The sequence below is a fragment of the Panthera uncia genome, chromosome X (genome assembly GCF_023721935.1).
Source record: "Panthera uncia isolate 11264 chromosome X, Puncia_PCG_1.0, whole genome shotgun sequence".
NCBI classification, from domain to species: domain Eukaryota; kingdom Metazoa; phylum Chordata; class Mammalia; order Carnivora; family Felidae; genus Panthera; species Panthera uncia.
In genome coordinates this window covers 45900988-45918404 of record NC_064817.1, presented here as the reverse complement: position 1 = coordinate 45918404, position 17417 = coordinate 45900988, and the positions used below count along the sequence as shown (strand labels likewise).

General features: G+C 41.0%; 1 protein-coding gene and 1 non-coding gene across 3 annotated transcripts; both read left to right on the top strand.

Annotated features, from left to right (window-relative positions):
• The first annotated feature begins 4623 nt into the window (after positions 1 to 4623).
• Positions 4624 to 4749, top strand: LOC125932480 (U6atac minor spliceosomal RNA). Its single transcript, XR_007460641.1, has one exon. It is a non-coding gene; the product is annotated as a U6atac minor spliceosomal RNA (small nuclear RNA).
• A 6204-nt stretch (positions 4750 to 10953) lies between these two features.
• Positions 10954 to 15453, top strand: USP51 (ubiquitin specific peptidase 51). Of its 2 annotated transcripts, XM_049644627.1 has the most exons (2): positions 10954 to 11602; positions 11870 to 15453. In XM_049644627.1, exons 1-2 carry the CDS (start codon positions 11053 to 11055, stop codon positions 13051 to 13053), a joined length of 1734 nt encoding a protein of 577 aa, XP_049500584.1. In that variant the 5' UTR covers positions 10954 to 11052; the 3' UTR covers positions 13054 to 15453. The 2 variants fall into 2 exon arrangements, with proteins under 2 accessions (XP_049500584.1, XP_049500583.1); XM_049644626.1 differs by having other exon boundaries at positions 10954 to 15453.
• The last annotated feature ends 1964 nt before the right edge of the window (positions 15454 to 17417 follow it).

Genomic DNA, 17417 nt, shown 5'->3' with positions numbered 1-17417 from the left:
ATATTTTAAAAACAAAAACTAGAGAAGTGTGCAGTGAACAAGGTGTGCTATTATTTTCTCATCTTTTATTAAACATACAACATAGACACATGACAACAATTTGTGGAAACAAAAAAAAAAAGAGGAAAGAAAGTCAATGTTATCTCATCACCATAAATCTCCACTGTTTGTTCTGCAATATATTTGCTCCCCTCTTATGGTCTGTGCATATGCATGTTTTCGATGACTAAGATCATACCATAAATAGGATTTTATGTCCTGATTTTTTGACTTGACTTTGATTTATGAACGTAGGCATATGAATCCTCATAAAGGTACAAAAATTGAATTGTACTTGCCCACACACTAATCAGACTGTGGTTTTCAAGATGACAAAATTAGATGTAATCAGACCTGTTCCTGAAAATCCAGAGAATTTGATCTACATAGGTCTGATTGTCTCTGATGGTAGATGGGAGGAGCCCCAAGTCTTAATCACTGGCACACTGTGAGATGGGGGCTAGCAGGAGGAGAGGAAAAGAGGATGGTCTAGGGTCACCACTTAACACTGGAGTCACTTGTCCTTTTCACCACCCAACTCATGCAGAGTGGGCCAACCCTGCTCCTGGGCACTCAAGATCATTAAAAATGGAGCTGCAATAGGATAAATCCTAATGAAGAATCAGGGAAGCAACTGAGAGCCGAAGAGGCTCTATCTTGATTTCCAGAACCCCTGCCACCTCTAAATGAGAGCCTGCATGGGAAAGAAACCTTGAGACCACATACATGCAAAGATGATATTCAAAATAATTTAAAAACAGTTACAGTCATTTAAATGAAAAAAAAAGCTACTGATGATAAAACTAACACACAATAGAGCTTGTGGCTTGACACCCCACTTTATTAAAGTGTATAGCCATTGCTTGATATGATTTCTAAACTCTTTTGCAGCTCTGTCACTATAGGGAGCCCATCAGGGTCCACATGTCCTTCCTATTTTCATTATTTCAGTGTCTAGTTTTCCAGAATGTTAATTCTCTCTGCTGGTTATTTGAAGTAAGGTGTAAACATAAAGTTTATTGGGAAAAGACTTTTGAATATTTACTGTAATGTTTCTGTGGACCAGACAGAGATCATTGAACATGATGACTTACCACCAAAGTAAAACATTTGGGAAATTATATGACAGGTTGACTAAAATCCCAGACTTTCTCCTTAGCTTTACACTGGTAACATCCTTTCAAATTCCAATACGTTTTCATCTGTGTAGTTTCTCATTAACTCCATTCTCTCAAGCACAGACAATAAAGTTTGGTAAATTATTTCAGATGGTGTTCCTTCCAAATTTCTTGTTTTAAGTAAAATTTTACAAAGCTTTTCCAGTTGAAACAGTGGGAGGGTAGGGGCACCTGGTTGACTCAGTCAGTAGAGCATACAAATCTTGATTTCAGGGTCGTGAGTTCAAGCCCCATGGTGGTTGTAAAGCTTACTTAAAAAGAACAAAAAGAAAGAGCCTGCTGAGAAACAGTGGAAGGGTGACCAACTGACTGGTTGGCTCAGGGGTATCCGGTATCCCAATTTTAGTGCTAAAACCCTGTGCCCTGGGAAACCTCTCTCTAGGACATAAAAAGTCCTGGTTTTCACACATGGATGCAGAAGGTTGGGGGGAAAGTACAGAACTCTTATGGTGGTCCCCACAACTGGGGATGAAAGCAACAGTGCTTTTAGTGTCAAATGGACACCACATGGATTACAGCTTTCCCTAGTTGCTGTGGCTGTTTTGTCCCCTGACTGTTGATATTGACAACCATACTTTGGGGTTCACAGTAGTGATCGTGAATTTTGCATCACCTTGTGTGATGTGAGTTGAGTGCAACTTAAGCGTGTTGTAATCCTGAGCTTTGAGTCCCTAGCCTGGCACTCAGGAGACACCTAGGAAATGGCTATTGAACACATTTTCAGGCATTTGTCCCACTGATAGATACACAGATGTGTGAAATGATGTTGTACAAGTGTATTCTTCGCAGTATGACTGCATGACAAAAAGAAGTAATAACCAAAATATGGACACAAATGAAATGGTTCAAATTATCAAAATCAAACATTTTATGCAATCATTGGAATATAAATCATCTCATGATATTCTTATTTTAAAAACTAATTTTCGTACTGCATTTAAAATTGCAATGTTGGGGCACTTGGGTGGCTCAGGTGGTTAAACATCCAACTCTGGATTTTGGTTTAGGTCATGATTTCATGGTTCATGGGTCAAGCCCCGCATTGGTGTCTGCACTGACAGCATGGAGCCTGCTTGGGATTCTCTCTCCTCTCTGACTAGCACTCACTGTCTTTCAAAGTAAATATATAAAAACTTAAAATGTGTTGTTAAATATTGTATATATTTATTATGAAGTATATGATTGATATACATATTGAAATTATTATAGTCAATCTTATTAATACATTATTTCCTCACACAGCTACCATTTTTGTGTGTGATGTGAATACCTCAATTCTACCTTCTTAGCAATAGTTTGGTATTCTATATGGTATTATTAACTATATTTTTCCTGTAAAGTAGGTCATAAGACATACATCCTATACAAACTGCAAGTTTTTGATTCATTTTGTTCTGATGTGGAATGCTTTCTAGGATGTACTGTTAGTTTAAGAAACACTGGGAAGTACAATATTTATATTATTGATGACATTTCTGTTAAACAAGAACTAGATAGTACCCATTTAGGTTTGTATTTGCACAGAGTATTTCTGGAAGGATACACATGAATCTAGGAATAGTGGTTGTCTCTGGCAGGATGAAGGTTAAGTCTGAGGTCAGGAGAAGGAGGGAAACCTTTCACTATATACAGTTTTGTACTTTTTGAATTTTCTTTCATATGCATATATCTGTTCAAAATATGTTTAAAAATTAAAATAAATCACTCCTTCCTAAAATTATATAATTTGTGGATTTAATATTAGATACATACATTGTTTCATGTTTTACAGATTATTATACTGTTCAAAGATGATATAGACTACTTTATTTTTTTCACAATACTATGAGATGGGCCAGGTGGTAGTTCATTTTTATATCTCTTTTACTATCCAAGAGATAGAAGTTGGGTAATAATCCAAAACTGGTAGTCTCTTGATTCTGTATGTGTTTTTTTTTTTTATAATCTAAGAATCTTAGCATTTTAGATATCAAAATATTGTACCCATTTACAACTTCAAAAAGAACTAAGAGGGACACCTGGGTGGCTCAGTGGGTAAGCATCCAACTTCGGCTCAGGTCATGATCTCATGGTTTGTGAGTTCAAGCCTGGCATTAGGCTCTGTGCTGACAGCTCAGAGCCTGGAGCCTGCTTCGGATTCTGTGTCTCCCTCTTTCTCTGTCCTTTTCCCACTTGCCCTCTGTCTCTTTCTCTCTCTCAAATATAAAAAATAAACATTAAAAAAAGAATGAAGAACTGAAAAGAAAAAAGGATCAATATAAAAGCCAATGTATTCAATACTAGTACCAATTATATAATTAAGGTTAGTGGGAAAGTAGTAACTTGTAAAGCACTGAGTACTTGATAAAGAATGGAAAGCACAACTGCACCGGCTACCAGGAGACAGGTCAAACCTGTAGTCAATAAGTGCCTTTGATTTTCTCAGATATCACTACAATTGGATGCCAATTTAGCAGGCATAAGCCCCTCTTTCAGAATCTTTTCATAGTGAGACCTGAGGAGACTCTCTGTTAGAACTCCAGCATCCTTGTCCCTCCCCTACTGGGACATGCAGTCTGTTGGCTTCTTCAGTGAACAAGGTTTCCTTACTCCCTCACACAGATACTCAGTAATTTACTAAACTGAGCCACATGCTCCAATTATATTCTACCATCCAAAGAGCATATATCATATGATTTCACTCATACGTAGAATTTAAGAAACAAAACAAACAGGCATAGGGGAAAAAAGGCAAACCAAGAAACAAACTTTTTAAAGTTTTATTTATTTATTTTGAGAGAGCAGAGCACAAGCAGGGGAGGGGCAGAGAGAGAGGGAGGGGGGCAAAGGATCCAAAGTGGGTTCTGTTCTGACAGCAGAGAGCCTGACACGGGGCTCAAACTCAATAACTGTGAGATCATGACCTGAGCTGAAGTCGGACACTTAACCGACTGAGCCACCCAGGTGCCCCCAGACTCTTAATTATAGAGAACAAACTGATGGTTATTAGAGGGGAGGTATGTAGGTGATGGGTTAGATAGGTGATGAGGATTATGATTGAACTTGTGATGAGCACTGTGAATTGTATGTAAGTGCTAAATCACTAAATTGTACACCTGAAAACTAATAGTACATTGTATGTTAAATAAATTGAATTTAAATAAAAACTTAATAAGAACAAAATAAAACAAAGAGCTGAAGCAAATAAATAAGAAGAAGAACATAGCTCTGTGTCAAAATTTCTGGAGGCTCCAGGGCTAGCAGTCCCTTCTTACCTGTGTGATCTGTAGTCAATGTGAAATGATCCCTCCATTTTCCCACCTTTAAGGTATGGATAGCAATATCTACCTCACATCACAAGTGATAAGATACATTTTAATGGGTACAGAGAGAAGAGCACATAATATGCACTTAATTGTTTGTAATAGCGTTTTATGAAAGGAGAGAAGGTTAGCACTCCCCTTGACAAGGATGAAAGAGGCCCTCAGGCCTGACAACATGCATACAATTAAGGCACTGCCACCTATTTTGTGGCATCTCACCAACGTTTTTGGGTTACATTAATTTTGTAGTATATTTTATTAACCCAATATATCTACAGTATTATTTCAACATGTAACCAATGTAAAAAAAAATAAATAAATGGTTTGTAATAAATTTGTCCACTAAGCAAACAAGGTAGTTAGGGCATTATGAAGCAAGAACAGTCAGAATATGGAATTCAGAGAGGTCTACACATATACAGGGAAAAGGCCTATGCCTTTATTTTCACTTACCTTTAACTTAATTTGAGCATGTCTTTCAATTACTAACCTAGGCAAGGAACCACAATAATGTCACCAATAAAGACTTTCATCACATTACATTTGTTTCACATTTCTTAAAGTATCATTTATGCTTATTACTTTGAAATTATGATAGTTATGTGCTCGCTTTGGCAGCACATATACTAAAATTGAAATTATGATAGTTATGTCTATCACTAGATACTCTTATTTAATGTATTAATAAATAAGCATATATGTTATCAAATTACAATCTTTTTTTAAAATTCAAAACCATATTTCAATATAATAAATTTCAGTTATAATTCTATTCATTTAATTTTATGCATTTATAAAAATATTATTCTCTTAAGGGAGCTACAGGCTACATCTAGCTGCCAAAGGGACCCAAGGTGCAAAAAATTTGAGAATGTCTGTGCTAGGAAGTGTTTTGAAGTGAGAACCCATGGGGAAGGAAAGGGATTGAGCTGACATACTGAATGTTTTCATATATGTTATCTCACAGACAGGGACAATAGAGAGGCTTCCATGGTTGAAGCACTGGAGTCATGGAGGGCAGAAAGTGAAGATGAGGTTGGACATCACAAAAAACAACAGGTGTTGGCAAGAATATGAAGAAAAGTGAAACCTTCTTACATTGTTGGTGGGAACACAAACTGGTGCAGTCACTCTGGAGAGCAGTATGGAGTTTCCTCAAAAAGTTAAAAATGGAACTACCCTATGATCCAACAATTGCACTACTAGGTATTTACCCAAAAGATACAAAAATACAGATGTGAAGGGGTATATGCACCCCAATGGTTATAGCAGTATTATCAACAATAGCCAAGCTATGGAAAGATCCCAAATGTCCATCAATAGATGAATGGATAAAAAATATGTGGTATGTAATACACATACACACACAATGGAATATTACTCAACCATCAAAAAGAATGAAGTCTTGCCATTTGCAACGACATGGATTGAGCTACAGTGGATTATGGTAAGCGAAATAAGTTAGTCAGAGAAAGACAAATACCACATGATTTCACTCAAATGGAATTTAAGAAACAAAACAAATGAACATATAGAGGGGGAGACACAGGGAAACAAACCATAAGACACTCATAAAGACAGAGAACTGAGGGTTGATGGAGGGAGGTGGGTGTGGGATGGGATAGATGAGGGATGGGTACTAAGGAGGACACTTGTTATGATGAGCACTGGGTATTGCATGTAATTGATGAATCACTGAATTCTACTCCTGAAACCAATACTGCACTGTATGTTAACTAACTAGAATTTAAATAAAAATTTGAGGGGCACCTAGGTGGTTCAGTCAGTTAAGCATCCAACTCTTGATTTCAGCCCAGGTCATGATCTCACAGTTCAAGTTCAAGCCCCACATCTGGCTCTACACTGACACTGCAGAGCCTGCTTGGGATTTTCTCTCTCTCTCTCTCTCTCTCTCTCCCTCCCTCCCTCTCTTTCTCTCTAAAACAAAATAAACCTAAAAATATTTTTTAAAAAATTGAAAAAAACTCATAATAATAACAAAAAACATAATAACAAGAAAAAAGATGAGGCTGGACATATTTATGGGTAGGGAAAGTTGGAGTAAGTTAGAAATTTTAAAAAACCAAGAGGCTACAGGGAGTCACCATGGGTCTGTGGGCAGGAGAATGCACACAGCAGTGTTGTTTGAAGCTGTTGCTTTGGAAGGCTGGAGGTAGACCAGCTAGGAGCTCAGGCACAGGGAAGAAAGGGAGCAGAAGAAGGGATACAAAGGAAAAGGGGGCAAATGGCTGGCAGACAACGTGGGTCCCAAAAGACCTGAACCCAATCCACAGCACTCTTCCTGCAAACCTAGTCAGGGGCAGGCAATGGCTACAAGTCTGCCTTTTGGAATGCTGGCCTCAAAGAAGTGAGGTGATTGAAAAGACGCCCAGATTGGGAGAAATATTCTTTCTTTTTGAAAGGCTTGTTTTAAAAGTCCTGGGGCACCAGGAGTACAGAAGCAGGCTTTTTGCAGATATCTCTCTTTTCTATTCTACTCACCCCAGATACTACAGCATCTTCTGTGGTCAGAAAAAAAAAAAAAAAAAAAAACAACAAGAGATGCCAATACCCCTGGGAAACCAGCCACATTGGAAAAGTTTCCTGTTACTAAGGTCTTGACCTATGGGTTTTTATACAATAACCCACAACAGTTGTTTTCAAAGTCCAGTCCCCATACAACAGCATCAACATTCTGCACCAGCATTAGCTAGTCAATTGTCAAAAACAAACTACTGGGCCTCATCCTAGTTACACAGCTAGAAAATGAGTCAGCATTTCCATCTAGGTCTGCTATCCCAGAAATAAGCCAAGTCTTTTGTTAGCCATGGGTGAGCAAATGCCCTTACCTAGGGGGAAAAAAATTCCTTCATAAATTAGTCTATAGTTCTAAAGAGCTTTTCTTCCAGGTACTTCTACATGATTGAGATTTGAATATGTTTTCCAGTTCCACTTCAACAGGACACCTTTCTTTGTAGGTGGTCTCTTCATGACAAAGGGGTGAGGGGCTAGGGCAGGGTCCAAACTGAGGGACCTCTTTAGAGAGGATCCTCTTTAAAGAGGCTGGGTCCAGAAGGGCTGTCTATAAAGTGCTGCTGTATTCTGAGGGACACCCTCCAGATCTGGGGGGGTCAGAGAAGACCTCCTGGAGGAGGGAACATTTGAACTAGGTGTAAAACAGGGACACTGTAAATCAGGAGGGACACTGTGTAAATCAGGAGGGACACTGGATCCTTGGAGATGGGTCCAGAACAAAGTCAACTCTGGGGATGGAACTGGGGTAGGACACCTGGGGTTACTTCATGGAACTCTGATGAGCTACCCTCTCTTCCCATTTTAACTAACCCTCAAGGATTTATTGTCAAGAAGTGGATCAAAATCACAAGGTTTGGTATGGATGGAATAGGCAAGTATGGGGGGGGGGGGCAATGACTGGCTGTTCTTTGGGTAAGGGTGGCACTGCTGGGACTTCCAAGGAGGTAAGCTCCCTCCTTACCTCACCCTAGATTTCTGTCAAAGGAGGAATGCACAAGAGAAAGGGTAATTCAGATGGAGGAAAAGAAGTGAGGGAGATAGAAGGGACTTCCCTATAAGCCACCAGAGGTTTTCACCTTCCTCTGTGCCACTCAACCACTCACCAGCAGGAGGGCATGTCATTGCCTCTGATACTGCTTCCCCTCAAAGTCCTCCTGAGTACCCACTGGTGACTCCATTTCTGCTTCTCTCACCTACTGCTTCCTTGTATGTATGCTCTTACACCCTCTGGTGCAATCTATCTAAATCCCAAGTCAAAATCTTTAACATTTATACAAGGCCAATTTCCATGATGTTGGAAAACCCTGATACCCTTGCTTAAAAGTCCTTTGTAAACTCCATAGGAAGACAAACTAATCTGCCAAAAGGCACCTCAGTTTGAACAGGTCATCCCATCTCCTGAGGCTCCTCTAATGCAGCTTAGCTGCATCCAGAGAAACGGAAAAGACTAGCCAGAAAACAGTAAGCCTCCCCTCTCTGGTGTAAAGTCATGGCAGTTAAAGTCTTTCCAGTCAGCCACACGGCCATTAATCTGACTTGGGGGCCAAGTATCTGTGAACCAGAAGCCTCATTAGGATTTCTGCTAAGTTGCCATGAATTTATGGTAAGAACTGCTAAAAGGTCAAATCAACCCTTTTCTTACTCAGGGAAACTGAATTGTAGAAGTGATATATAGCTTGCTTAAGGTTACAAACAAAGCTAATAATGGTGGGAAAGTATAAGAGCATTGCTCTCTTGTCTCCCAGGCAAATGTTCCTACAAACATATTCATCTGAAGACTAACTCTTATTTGAACCTCTCAACATATAGTCACTTTGGGCTACAGGACAGTTATGGTGGTTCTTTTCTCCAAGATCATGATGATCTGTGCTCACTCTGGAAATTCATACAGATTGCTGAATCTCTTTGATGTCCTAAAATCACTGACATTATTTTGGGAAGGCACCTACAAGATACCAATCCTGAGCCTGAGAGAACTGAATCCTTATCCTGAGGTTGAGAAAGGAGGTGCATGACTGTCCCAGAAAGATTAAATGTAGCATTAAACATCTTCAATGATAAGCAGGAATATTCTATGGATAGGGCAGGAAGGGCAACAAGCCCCAGAGATAGCAGCTTTCACGGAGGTTGTGGCCTTGGGAAGAAAAAATCTGGAGGACACAAATCGTTTTATTCTGTATTTCTCACAGCACAATTTAGCACAGTAATACAGTTATGGGATCTGTTCATGTACACTTGTTAAGTGTGTGTTCATATACATGAACTGGTTAGGAGGGATAATTCAGTGAACTGAGCAATAACTTTGAGAGAATTTGGAAAGACAGTGTTCTCCTTTTCTGTATTCTAAGTACCAGGCATTGTGCTATAGGCAGATTTTAAGATGTGGACTGAGAAATAGGTGTGAAAGAAACAGGTGACTTAAGGAACTTTTACTTTATATATACTATGATTTAGTGTTCATAACAGGTTAGGATTATTATTCCCATTTTTGTTTAACAGATGACATAACTAAGGCTCAGGGAAATCAGGTGTTTTATCTGAGCTCACAAAGCTAGCAAGTGCTTGGGATCTCCTATCTAGGGCCTGAAGCCCTTATGCTTCCTCTCACCACACTCCAGAATAATACTCCTCTCTCCACTGAATTCCCAGAGATCAATTTTTGATGGTTCCCTGAGGGATTCTTGCCAGAGAGTTGCCCTTCCTGCAACCCCAACCGCCACCCCAATGAATCTTTTTTATCTGCAGAGTCCGGGCCTGGAGCCAGGTGAGACCAGAACCTCCATTTCAGGGGCTTTCTCTAGAATCCGTCGCTGTGGTTACCTCCAGTAGAATCTGTTTCAGGAAGAGGTCTGACCAAACCGGACAGCGGTGCCATTCATCACTGCAGGAGGGCAGAATCCGGGGCTGGGGGCCACACGTCGAGAGGGGAGGGGCCAGGGGGCGGCCCCCTTGTGACCAGCCCTGAGGAGAGGTCAGGAGAGAACGTTGGTTGAGGAGCGCCAGTACAGCAGCAGCTGCTGACGTTCTGTATCACGCGCCTGTGGCCCAAGGTAACCCAGACCTATAAGCAAAGAGCGGAGCCGGGGGCGTTGCGGGGACGAAGGCGGGAAGGGGCAGAGATCTTGGGGGTCAAACACTGAAGACAGGGGCGGTGAACGCGTGGAGGGCGTGAGAGAGTCCGAATTCTCGGAGGAATAGGTAATGAAGGTGCTGAAGCAAGAAACGAGGTGAGAAGGAACACAAGCGCGAAAAGAGCGTGAGAGGGCGCAAGAGTTTGGCTGACCAAAAGACAGTGCCCTTGGAGGTAGCGGCAAGGGTGGAACATACCCAGTCCCAGCAGCATAGGTAAGGTGGAAGGAGCTCCATTCCAGGGAGGAGGAGGACACTTTCTTTCCCTGAGCCCATTTTCCATAGGTGGCCCCCTTTTAGCAATTTTTAAGGTAAATTTTGACCCCAGTGTGTTTTTAGAATAAAAGGAAAGAACGTCAGAGGAAGCTATGCCAAAGTGAGGCTGCGCAAAGCGCAGGAAAGTCAGTTAGAGGGTGGCGCCTTTTTTAAAAGAAGATTCCATCTCCACCCTAAAGCTCATGCCGTACCACACCCCACCTCCACGTTTTCCTCCCTCTGTCCTCCTCCCTTTCCCCCACCCCAGCCCCCCACTCCCAGCACGATCGGATCGCTTTTAAACCAGGTAACTGCTTCTGTCTCCTCAGCAGCTCCGGGAGCCCCTGAGTAGAGGGGGTGGAGCCCGCATTGGTCTCTGGCTGAGCTCATGGTGGGAGGGGTCCTGAGGGCGCTAATGGCGCACCGCCGCCATGATGCTGGCCAGATCATTCACAGAAATCCCTGTCTCATTCCAGACCTTTCTTCTCAGGCCGGGCGGTGAGCTGATGGCCCAAGTTCGGGAAACTTCCTTGTCTTCCAGCTCTTTGGTCCGCTAGAGCTCGGGCGGTGGGGGAGGAGCCTCGCCCGAGGAGGTGGCTGAAAAGGCGGGGAAAATGGAGAAGGAGGCGGTGGGGGAGGCAAAGATGTGTTCAGGCCAGGGAGCTGAGGAGGTGAAGCTGGAGCCTTTACAAGAGCGTAAGCCTGCTTCGGAGGAGAACTTGACGTGGAGTGACAGCGGCGGCGATAAGGAGGTGCTCCCTTCAACCCCACCTCGCTGTTACAGCAGCTCTTCTCCCCTTTGCCCGCGCCGCAAGCCCCGCCCTCGGCCCCAGCCCCGGGCCCGAGCCCGAGCCCTGCCCGGGCCCTCGGCCCCACCCCAGCCTCCAGCCCCTCAGCTTCTGACCCGGCCCCAGTCCTGGCGCAGATCGCGGCGTAGATCCCGGCCTGGGTCTAGGCCCCAGGTGCTGCAAAGCTATTCTCCTGACCTAGGTGGCTCTGCGGATCGAGGTGGCTTAGGGGACTGGTTGCTGGAGGTGGAGTTTGATCAGGGTCCTACAGGCTGCTCTCATGTGGAGAGCTTTAAAGTGGCTAAGAACTGGAGGAAGAACCTGCGGTTGATCTACCATCGTTTCGTTTGGAGTGGGACCCCAGAAACTAGGAAACGTAAGGCAAAGTTGTGCTTCTGTCATGTATGTAGTACCCATATGAACAGACTCCACTCTTGTCTCTCCTGTGTCTTTTTTGGCTGCTTTACTGAGAAACATATTCACAAACATGCAGAAACAAAACAGCATAATTTAGCTGTAGACCTCTATCATGGGGTTATATATTGCTTTATGTGTAAGGATTATGTATATGACAAAGACATAGAACAGATTGCCAAGGAAACAAAAGAGAAAATTCTGAAATTACTAACTTCCATCTCAACAGATGTTTCTCAACAGCAGTGTATGACATCAGGTGTTGAAGAGAAACATTCAACCTGTGAGTCAAAGGAACAGGAGCCAAAATTGGTGAAACCCAAGAAAAAGAGGAGGAAAAAGTCAGTCTGTACTGTAGGCCTGAGAGGGCTAATCAATCTTGGGAACACGTGCTTTATGAATTGTATTGTCCAGGCACTTACCCATATTCCTTTATTGAAAGATTTCTTTCTCTCTGACAAGCATAAATGTGTAATGACAAGCCCCAGCTTGTGTCTTGTCTGTGAAATGTCTTCTCTTTTTCATGCAATGTACTCTGGGAGCCGAACTCCTCACATTCCTTATAAGTTATTGCATCTAATATGGATTCATGCAGAACACTTAGCAGGATATAGGCAGCAGGATGCCCATGAGTTCCTTATCGCAATATTAGATGTGCTGCATAGACACAGCAAAGATGATAGTGTTGGGCAGGAGGCCAATAACCCCAACTGCTGTAACTGCATCATAGACCAAATCTTTACAGGTGGCTTGCAGTCAGATGTCACATGTCAAGCTTGCCATAGTGTCTCTACCACAATAGACCCATGCTGGGACATCAGTTTGGACTTGCCTGGCTCTTGTGCCACATTCAGTTCCCAGAGTCCAGAGGGAGCTGACAGCACAGTGAGTAGGGATGACCACATACCAGGTATTCCCTCACTCACAGATTGCCTACAGTGGTTTACAAGGCCAGAGTACCTAGGAAGCAATGCCAAAATCAAATGCAGTAGTTGCCAAAGCTATCAGGAATCTACCAAACAACTCACGATGAAGAAATTACCTATCGTGGCCTGTTTTCATCTCAAGCGATTTGAACATGTAGGTAAACAGAGGCGAAAGATTAATACTTTTATCTCCTTTCCCTTGGAGCTGGATATGACTCCATTTTTGGCCTCCACTAAGGACAGCAGAATGAAGGAAGACCAGCCACCGACAGATTGTACACCCAATGAGAATAAGTATTCCTTGTTTGCAGTGATTAATCACCATGGAACTTTGGAAAGTGGACACTATACCAGCTTTATCCGGCAACAAAAGGACCAATGGTTTAGCTGTGATGATGCCATCATCACCAAGGCTACCATTGAGGACTTACTCTACAGTGAAGGGTATTTACTGTTCTATCACAAACAGGGTCTAGAGAAAGAATAGTCTTACAAGACACTTACCAGAAAAAAAAAGGAAATGAATATACAAGGATCCTGAAATGACACATAAACCTACCTGGAATGGACAATGACAATACCCATACAACAATAAGCACCTCTTGAAGTTTCGCAAAAACCTACCTGGCATTGACAATGACAAATAGCACCTATATGACAAGTAGCACCTTGATATAAAGAACCTATTTTACCATGGTTTATGGGTCTGTAAGAGGAAAAAAAAAATACTAACTAGTGACCATTCAGCCTTAAGAAATAGGGTGGGGGGGAGAAGAGGTTGAAAATGGTCACATAAAACATAATTAAATGAACACATTGTTTTAGATGGGGAGAGTGGGAATGGAGATGTTCCGCCACTGCTGTATGTCATTTGTTTCTACAAAAATACCATGTGAAATCAGGGAGTATTTGTACATCAACAAAAAGCTTCACAATTGGTATTCTAGCTGTGGCTGATTAGTCAAATGGTTTGAAAAAAAGAATATTGAAAAAAAATTTTTAAAGCCTTACAAGAAAATATTTAAAAAGAAGAAAACTTTTTTTTTAATTTTAAAAGAAAATGTTTCTAAATGTTGAAAAATTTAAGTTAAATATTTTAAAAGAAATTTTTTAAAATTTAAGTTTTTTTAATTTAAAATTTCAAAATTATTTAAGGCTTAAAAATACATTTTTCTTAGTTTAGAAAAGGTAAAATGAATAAAACAAGGACAAAGATAAAAAATGAAAGTTTACAAAAAAGTTAAAGTGAAATTTAAAGTTTTAGAAGTAAAAAGTTAAAGGGGAATGGAGCTCTTAAAAGTTAAATAAAATGTTTATATTAAACATTTTAAATTAGACCATAAAATACACGTGTTGAAAAATGAGAAGTTAGCAAAATTCACGAAGAGCTTAAGAAATAAAATTTCCAAAAATATAGAATGGGATGAAAATTCAAATTTAAGTTTACAGAAATATTTTAAAGGAAGAAAATTTAGAACAAGACAAGAAGACAAAATTAACTTTTTTTAATTAAAAAAAAATTAGGGGTGCCTGGGTGGCTGTTGGTTAGGCATCTGACTCTTTATTTCAGCTCAGGTCATGATTTCACAGTTCGTGGGCCTGAGCCCCAAGTCAGGCTCTGCACTCACAGTACAGAGCCTGCTTGGTATTCTCTCTCTCTCTCTCTCTCTCTCTCTCTCTCTCTGCCCCTTCCCCACTTGTTCTTTTTTCCTCTCTCTCTCTGTCTCTCTCAAAATAAATATACAGTAAAAATTTTGAAAAGGAAAAAAAATAGAGAAAAAGGAATTTTAAGATATATAAATAACCTTAAGGAAGTCCAATTTGAGAGATTTAAATAAAAACTAAATAAAAAGGATTAAAAATTTTTAAATATAAATAAAAATAAATTAAAAACATTTTAAATAGAAAAAAACAGTAAAATTTTAAAAAAACAAGTTTATTTTTAATTTAAACATTAAAATGCATACGGGTATGAAAAATAAATGGTGGAGATAAGAAAAACAAAACAAAGGGTTTGTGAATATTTTTTGAATATTATGTTGACACATACATAGAATTTGAAAAAAAAATAGTCTTAACCATCATTTTACATCCAATTGTGAGATTGCTGCAAGGCTTGAACTCTAGCCTGCCTTCCCCTTTCAGGTTCCACACCCCATCTGATTTTTAAAGAAGTAGAGCTGTTTCTTAGGAAGAACCAACTGCATCTGAAAAAGATGAATAGTAGGGACTCTCTCCCATTTAGAACTGCATTATTCATACAAATTCTTTGCTACTGAAAAGTGGTTCTTGACAATTTAGTGGCTTAGGGATATTAGATCACAATTTAAGCTCTGGCTTTGATGTTCAAGCCCTATGACCTGATTGAGGAAGTGATAGGGACCCATATCTGAGAGCATACCATCTTCTGCTCTCCCTCTTCTCTCTCCATAGGCAAACAAGACCTTTAAATTTCTACAGTAGAGTACAGTAGAGCTTTGTACTTGATGGTCCTACTCATTCCTTATTCTCTCTTTTTTTTTTCCTTTTTCTATTATTCATGCCTGGTTCCCTGAACCACTTATTTACCTACATTTCTGAGTGCCAGCCTGTAGGGCTCCTCTGACTGTTTATCTGGTGGCTTCTATTCCTCCTTCAAGAATCAACTCACAGATGACTTCTCTGGAGCCTTTTCTAAATGTTCTACAAAGACATAAATTGGAAAATTGTTCCTCACCCCTCTATCCCTCTCACTGTGCCTCAAAGTACTTTGTCTGTACCTCAGTGATATTCTACTGTGATTCTACTGGAGCTTTGTGATTGTCTGCCCCTCTGTACTGAGCATTCTGCTAACAGGGGGCCAAGCCTTATTCATTTCTGTGTTAATAAATGTTTGTTGAATATGAGGATGAGTTCAGTTATTTGCTCTATTCACCCTCTCAGTAATGTGATCTCACCCATTTTATCCATCAAGCCCTCATTAAGTGCCCTGTGCTGTAATACAGTGTGATCAGGTTTGTATCTTTCCCAAAAACAGTGTATGAAATGCTACTTAGCTGCAGGGGATGGCTTACCAAAGTAGGTGCTCAGTGAGGAATAGCCAGGTTATGTGGAGGGAGTACCGGGAACAATGCAAGAAAAGAGCACAAGTGTGAGAATTGGTGGTCCTGAGAGAGTGGGTGGTGAGGGGGACCGGCAGTTGAAAGTGAGACTGGGTTTTATGGCATGTTTGTGGCAACACTGTCCATCACCACAGTTTCCCTGAGCTTCCCACAGTGTCTCTCACCTTATGATTGTGTGCCACACCTCTCCATGGTGTACTGCATAAGTTTACCTTCCCAGGATACCATGTATCTCACCATTCCACAATGTTTTATATTACATGGCACACTATAACTGTGACAGAGGAGTGATGTCTGGTGGCTGTTTAGTGAGGAAGGTGTAGGTTGTCTGCTTAGCACTCTAGCCCTTCTTTCATTCCGTGTGCTTTCACTGGGGCTACTGATCACCTTGCTGTGCTCCTCTCACCCCTCCCCAGAGTGAACATGTCCCACAGCCTAGGCCAAATTAGAGTTCTCAATTCCTCCACTCCTCCACCCACACCCCTCCCACAAGAGCAATTTTGAGGATGGTTATAGGACCTAAACAGGCCCAATCAGAGCCCATTGCTAAATTGAATATGTATAGACACTGGGAGAAAGAAGCTCCCTCTCCATGCTGAAGTCTCTAGATTAGGATGACATTAATCTGAGAATTTTAGGGGTTGATATTCATACCATGAGGAGAAAAACAGAATTAGAGATGGGGAGAAAGAACCTAGAGAGCACCATTTGAACCTTGTAGATCCAGCTGTGCCTGAAGTCCCAAAGTTCCCAGCTCTCCGATCCAATAAAATCCTTTGTCTTGCTTAAGCTAGTTTGAGTTGAGATCTCATCACTTGTAGCCAAGCGTTTTGAACACATCAGACACACTATATGGTTGGGTGGGGGGGGATCCTGTTCCTAGGACCACAAAGGGAGAGAAGGAAGAGAATGATGACCTCAAATGAACTCTGTCATATAAGATTGAGAAACCAGATTGGGTCCCTGCATGTCTTTAGCTCAGCTACTGACCTCTTCTAGGCTTCAAACTTTACTCACAGCAATGATGTGGCTATTCCCAACTAAAGAAAAAATAAGTCAATAATGTTTCATGGGTACCATGAATAGATAGGCCAGGCACTATGGTAACTGTTTTACCTCTAGTATTTCACTGAGTTTACAAAGCAATCCTGGAAGACAATCATTACCGAACATTATTTCACAGACTGGGAAAGTGAGACTCAGAATGGAAAAGTGGTTTTCTTAAGTTCACTTTACTGTTTTAAGTAGTGAGGTCAATATTCAAACCCAGGTCCCCAAAACTTGTACATAATCCATTACAATTCAGTACAGAAAATTCAAAGATTTTTGTTTGTTTTGCTTTTCCTGATGTTTCTATGGAAGACACAATAGACCAAAATGGCGCAGAAGGCAGACAGCCTTTGACAAACCTAGATGACAAACCTGGAGAGTAATCTATCAATTGATAATAACAAAATTGCCCATGTTACAGGTGAATATGTCTCTATGGCAATGGCTGATTAGGATAGTCACATAAGGCTAAATGACTTTCCTAAGGATACACAGGATGGAGGAGGCTAAAATCCTGCTCCATTACTAGATATATAGCTTCACCCAATGTCATATGCTTGACTGAGTTCCGAGACCCGGCTGTAAGATCTAATCTTTTTACCGTATGTGAAACCATCATCTCTCTATATATACACCAGTTTTCCTTTCTAGCTTCAATGCTGTGACCAGTATGTTGTGTGCCACTTTCATCAGTCACCTT